This window comes from Bos mutus, chromosome 14 (assembly GCF_027580195.1).
Source record: "Bos mutus isolate GX-2022 chromosome 14, NWIPB_WYAK_1.1, whole genome shotgun sequence".
In the NCBI taxonomy this organism is placed as follows: Eukaryota; Metazoa; Chordata; class Mammalia; order Artiodactyla; family Bovidae; genus Bos; species Bos mutus.
The window spans coordinates 69,568,421-69,574,420 of record NC_091630.1 but is presented as its reverse complement, the minus strand read 5'-3'; the positions used below and the strand labels follow the sequence as shown (position 1 = coordinate 69,574,420).

At 54.2% G+C, this 6,000-nt stretch overlaps 1 protein-coding gene across 3 annotated transcripts; it reads right to left on the bottom strand.

The window, feature by feature from the left end:
* Positions 1-671: 671 nt before the first annotated feature.
* Positions 672-3,388, bottom strand: COMMD5 (COMM domain containing 5). Of its 3 annotated transcripts, XM_070382666.1 has the most exons (3): positions 3,260-3,369; positions 2,769-2,993; positions 672-2,365 (listed from the first exon to the last, which is right to left on the bottom strand). In XM_070382666.1, exon 3 carries the CDS (start codon positions 2,146-2,148, stop codon positions 1,474-1,476), a length of 675 nt encoding a protein of 224 aa, XP_070238767.1. In that variant the 5' UTR covers positions 2,149-2,365; positions 2,769-2,993; positions 3,260-3,369; the 3' UTR covers positions 672-1,473. The 3 variants fall into 3 exon arrangements, with proteins under 3 accessions (XP_070238767.1, XP_005908202.1, XP_014337816.1); XM_005908140.3 differs by lacking the exon at positions 2,769-2,993 and having other exon boundaries at positions 672-2,200; positions 3,260-3,388; XM_014482330.2 differs by lacking the exon at positions 3,260-3,369 and having other exon boundaries at positions 672-2,200; positions 2,769-3,252.
* Between the last annotated feature and the right edge of the window lie 2,612 nt (positions 3,389-6,000).

Here is a 6,000-nt window from a genome sequence, read left to right as displayed (position 1 = left end):
CAAACCCAATCACTATTTTTCAGAGGAAGCTCCTGCCTGATGCTTGGGCCCATTAATCCTACCAGGCTGTGACCTGGTTTCCTGGTAGAGCAAACCACAGAGGCGGGGACACTGCCAGGCCCCCTACCTGGGGTGCAGTTATGCCGAAGGGGACAGGGCTGGTCAAGGGCTCTGCACACTGCTGCCCTAAAGGCACCCAGGAGAGGCCCCTGCTCCCCCCTCCCCACCACTCTCCCACTCAATTGTTGAAGCCCAAACCCCTTCTGAGCCTGCATTTAAAAATGCGGCCTTCAGGGAGGTGATTAAGGTTGGATGAGGTCATAAACACAGGGCCCTGATCCCACAGGACTGGTGCCCTCTTAAGAGGAGGACAGTGCTCTCTCTCTCTCACACACACACACGCTCACACACTCTGTCACATATTCACACACACATGCATACACATGCACAGAGGGAAGTCCAAAGGTCGGGGGAGAGGCCTCACCAGGACCTGACCATGCTGACACGCTGACCCCAGCCTCCAGAACTGCGAGCAAGTCATTTCTGTTGTTCAAGCCACTTAGTCTATGGAGGTCTGAGCTGCCTGAGCCACCCAGCCGCAAGACACCCCGCTCCCCTCTCCGCCTCCACCACCAACTCCAGACTCCTCACCCCCATCCTGCAGCCTGCCCTTTGCAGTCAACACAGTATCCGGTGTGATCCTCTAACACGACTATCTCATCACACGCATTTCACTCAGAGTTGAGCCGAGTTCCCAGAGAGGCCCTCGGCCTGCCCCTATGCCTCCACTCATCTCCTCCCACTTGGCCGCAGCCCCGCGCCCCCAGGCTTTCCCTCTGAGCAGTGTTCCTGCTTCCTCTTGGCTAAAGAACCACGTCCTCAGGAGAGCCGCCCCAAGACCTGATTTAAAGTGCAGCCCAGCTCTCCCACCGCCCTGCCTCCCATGGCCGGAGGCTGCTGCACCTCCTGCAGCACCTACCCTCTCCAGGGCTACACTGCTTGTTTTTATTACACATTCCTCCCCACACCCCCTCCACTAGAATGCACTTTAAGGTCAGGGATTTAAGATGGGGAATGAAATGTGCACCCTGAAATACAGGGTTCCCAAGAGCAAAGGAGCAACAGCTCGGATGCTGCACAGGACAGGCTGAACAGCCTGTGTCCTCACAAAGGCCTTGGCCTGAACCTCAGACTACACGTGGGCCCACCAGCGCAGTGGGTGCCCTTACCTGGCAGCAAAACCGACCGACCACTGTGGAGAGGGCGCATGCAGTTTGATGCCTACCCAGGAGGACGTATTTTTTTTTTACAGTTGCTTTACTTCCAAAAACAGGGAAAGACACAGCTGTCTACTTCACTTAGAGAAAGACATGGTTACACTCCCTCACTGGAGTGCCTTCTCAGAAGGGCAGGCTTCGCTCCGGAGAGCCCATCTGAGACAGCCGCCTGGGCGACTGGAGGCACTGGCGAGGCTCAGTCCTGCAGCTTGCGCTCGCACCTCTTCTCCAGGTCGGCCATCTCCTTCAGGACCAGGGCCACAGCAAACCGCAGCTCCTGGAATTTGGCCGTGGGAACCTCAAAGCGGAGGGCAGACCCATCCGAGAGCTTCAGGTGCATCAGGACGCTTGGCTGCAGGGAGCGGGCCAGGGCGCTGGTGGAGATGGCCACGTCCACCCTCCACCGAAAGTCGGCGATGTGGGGCAGCCATGCCCCCTGCTGCCTGGCCACAGAGTCAAGGAGAGGCCGCTGGCTACCAAACACCACGCTGGCCAAGTCCACAACCAGGTCTTGGGGGATGCAAAGCTCCTGGAGCTGGTTCTTGAAGGTGTCGGGCTTCAGGCTGGCCGGGGGCAGCCGGAGAGCCTGCTGGAGCAGGGTGTGTGTGCCAGCTATCAGGGCACCCAGCTGCTCCTCAGGCAGGTTGGCGCCAGCCCTGAGGTGCTGCACAGCCTCCCGGCAGTCTTCTCCCTGCAGACTGCTGACCACCAGCTTCAGCAATTTTCTGAACGTGGCCCTGTCCAAGTCCCCCAGAAGCTGGGGCATTGCTGCCACCTCAGGGGGCAACTGGGCCCCCAGGAAACTCACGCAGTCACTGTGACTGTCACCAGGGCGATGCAGGTGTGCAGCGGCAGGACCCACAGCAGACATCGATGCTTCCTGCTCTTTGACAGGCAGCCTAGTAGGTCTCAGCCCAGCCGGCCTGGAAGAGGTGCGAGAGAAGCCCAGTGACCCCCACACCCTTTGGGCCAGTGAATGAGGACTGACAGGGTCTCCACTCCCAGATGCTGATGGTATGAACCACTGATGACAGCCAGTGTGACAGGAGGTGCCCTGGAATCACGTGGCAGAAAGCCCTCTCTAGTCCCTGCAAAAGGGGAGGCAGAAAGCAGCTGAAAATGGAGATGAGGTGAGGAGGAGAAAAGGAAGAGAAGCAGGAAAAGGAGAGCACACATGAGTTCTTCAAATAAACATCGAGTTAAAGAATGAAAGAGAAGCGAGGTCCAGAGAACACAAGGACACAACAGCCACTGCCACTGCAGACTCTGAGGCCATTTATCTACTCTGCCTCCGGGCCTCGCACGGCTCTACCATCAACACGGAAATCAGGCGCAAACAATCACTCAAGCCGAAGATCAGAACCCAGGCTCGTACACTCAGAAATCCCTGCTGTTTTCGGGACCAGATGGCGCCTCTCAGGCAGGAGGGGCTAAGGCGCACGCGGCAGCAGAGGTGGGGGCAGTATCTAGAGAAAAGGGCTGAGAGGTTACCTGAAGGCCGGCACGACGCCCCACCCCTGGTCCTGCAGAAGCACCCCGCGCACCGCAGCCGCGCCGAATGCCGAGCAGAGCCGTCCTCAGCAAGGCGGCCCGCGAGGAAAGGGGGGCTCTCCAGTCTTCCTCGCACCCCGCTCTCCGGGAAGGCCGAGCGCCCCTCACGCTAGTCGTCAGCGACCAGCCACTGCCGGAACTCCGGGTTTTCCTTCAGGGTCTGGCCTGTGCCGGGACAACCGTCCACTGCCCCGCTGCCGGCCGCTCGGGCTCCGCTCCCAGGAGGCCGGTGCGCTGCCTCCAGGCTCGGAGAAAGGAGTGCCCGAGGCGGCCTCCAAGCTTCGCCGGAGCCGCCGCCCCACCAGCGGTCAGCGACCTTCGGCCCCGCCCCGAACTGCCATATCGGCTTCCTGACTCCCGGGCGCTCGCCGTTCCGCGGGCAAGGCAGACCTCTCCCACCCAGCAGCCCGCTCCCCGCGCCTCCTCCGCACCTTACGCCTGGTCCTGAGCCCGGAGTAGCACAGCAAATAGCCGGAAGCAGGGCCTGGTTCCCAGAACCGACTGAGAGGCGACGCTCGCCACGCCCTACCCCTCTCCACGGGCCACTCTAGGGCTGCTGGAGGACTGCTCTCGGTGCTCCGCGGTCGGAGGGGCGAGGCCCAGGCGCCGCGTCCGCGGAAACCTCTGCGGATTCCGCGGCCACCTCTGCGGATTCCGCGGCCACCTCTGCGGTTTCCGCGGCCACCTCTGCGGATTCCGCGGCCAGCTCTGCGGTTTCCGCGGCGGCTGTGGACCGAAGAGACGCGGTCGGCTCTGGGGTGTGGGGGCGCTGGAGGGGCTGAGTGCAGACTCTGGGCCGCGAGGCTCGCCTGCACAAAAATGTGAGCGAGTTTCGCCTCTCAGTTGTTCACTTTGAATGGGTAAATTGACGGGGTGTGCATTTATCTCCGTGGAGTGATATTTTAGAAGTCAATGAGGGACGTTCCTTGACGTTCAGGTGGTTAGGACCTCGGCGCTTTCACTGCCGTGGTTCAGGTTCAGGACTCTGCAAGTCCCGGCTCCCCTCGCCCCGCAAAGTCAGTGAAAAACAAGGCAGACAAGTCCACAAAATGAGCAAGGGGGTTGAATAGATTATCTCAAAGAAGAACAATATAAAATGCTGATGAGCACCTGAAGAGATGTTAGGCTTTGCTGGCCATTAAGGAAATGCAAGTGGAAGCCACAAAGTTGCCATTTCACACCATCAGTGTGGATACAGTCAGACAAATCACGTGTTGAATGTGCCCCACCCCTCAACTCTTATGTAGAAACCCTAATCCCAGTGTGACCCTATTTGGAAATTGGACCTTTGGGGAAGTATTTAGGTTAGGATGGGATTAGTGTCCTGCAGACTTAAAAAAAAAAAAATTACACAATGTGAGAGTTGTGAGTTAAATTTTATTGGGGGCAAAATGAGGAGTACAGCCTGGGAGAGAGCATCTCAGATAGCTCTGAGAAATTGCTCCAAAGAGGAAAGGAGAAGGTCAATATATTTGTGATTTTGGTGAAGGGGGAGTATATGTGACAAAGCACATATTTGTTGCAGAAGGTTTCTGCTAGTCACAAGGAGCAGTAGTGACTTGTGAACCATGAAGGATTTTAGTGCTTTCCTAGATATGAGGAGATACAAGAATTGGGCTCATGAAATCATCTTCTGAAAATATCTACTTGAAGACTTGTTCTGCCAGTTTTTCCCAGAGCACAGAGAGCGTCATTTCTGCTCTCCACTCTCAGCTCTTTTCAGAGGGTGTTGAAAATCAGCAGCTCCAGTAGCACATGATTTAATCCTTGAAGAGGTAGATGAAAAGTCCAATTTGTAGTTGACAACCCTTTAAGAAGAGACAGAGTGGTGACTAGCCCTGTCAACTCTGAGGACACAACCAAAAAGCTGCCCTTTTCCAGAGGATCTTCCTGAGTCAGGGATCGAACCCGCGTCTCCTGCATCTTCTGCACTGACAGGTGGTACTTTACCACATGGAGAAGGAAATGGCAACCCACTCCAGTACTCTTGCCAGGAAAATCCCATGGATGGACGGAGGAGCCTGGTAGGCTACAGTCCATGGGGTCGCAGAGAGTTGGACACGACTGAGCAACTTCACTTTCTCTCACTTTCACTTCACCACTAGCGCCACCTGGGTAGTCCTGAATGGGGCATGTTCAAGCCTTATTCTCCACCATGGTCTGGCTCACCTTCCCTACCAAACCACAGGTAGAGTCTGCAGATGGGAGTTATGGTCTTGGTTGGAGCCCTAGTGTTTGCATTTGTAAAATGAAAGTTTATTTATTTATTTTTTATCTCAAAGGGATATAGAGTTCAGCCAAGGAGGGTACCTGAGGAGCTAGCAAGGCAGGAACTTTCAAGTGGTCCTAATTTTTTTTTTTTGGTCCTAGTTTTGAAAATTGAAATGAATGATGCCAGGTTTACTGGGACAAGAATGTCAGTAGGAAAATTCACAGTTAAGCACCAAGGAGAGAGGGAGCACCCCCCAGGGCTGAAAAAGAGGAGAGAAATAGAAACCAAAGCTTCAAACTTGGAAATGATGCTGTGGCAGCTCTGGGGCCTTGGCCAACATGGAAACGACAGATTAGGCCCGAGTGACTCCAGAATAGTGGTGGCAACTGAGTCTCCTCCAGCGCTGGAACTCCAGAGGGCTCTTATCTTCTGTGTAAAGATGAATGAGAAAACATTCCATTTCCTTGCACAGAGATGCTGGGCATCTCCATGAACAAAGGAGATGGAGCTGGGAGTGCAGGCAGGCCAAGGTAACTAGAGTTCAAAGGGAGCAGAAGAAACTACTAATACTGCAAACTGAAGTAAGCATTCACAAACAAGCATTTGGAGATACCGAAAACTTAAAAAAAATCATATCTTTCAAAACTAAAAATGAAAATGCACCCCCTCAAAAAAAAATAAAAAAAGGAAGAAATGCAATGAATGATCAAATGAAGGAAGGGAACTTTTTAAAAACTTATTTTCAAGCCATATATCCAACCTACTTCCAGATGGTTCAGGATAAAACAAGAAATATAAATGTGGAAAGAGTTAAAAATTGATTAACCTGAATGAAGGTTATCTGGGAGTTCTCTGCATTATTGCAACTTACCTGTAAATTTTAAATTATTTCAAAATAAAAAGGAATCTCTCTGTCAATGCAGGGAACATGAGTTAAATCCCTAGTCAGAGAAGATGCCA

Coding starts and splice junctions, on each gene's coding strand:
- COMMD5 (XM_005908140.3), bottom strand. CDS start 2,148: ATGTCTGCTGTGGGTCCTGCCGCTGCACACCTGCATCGCCCTGGTGAC.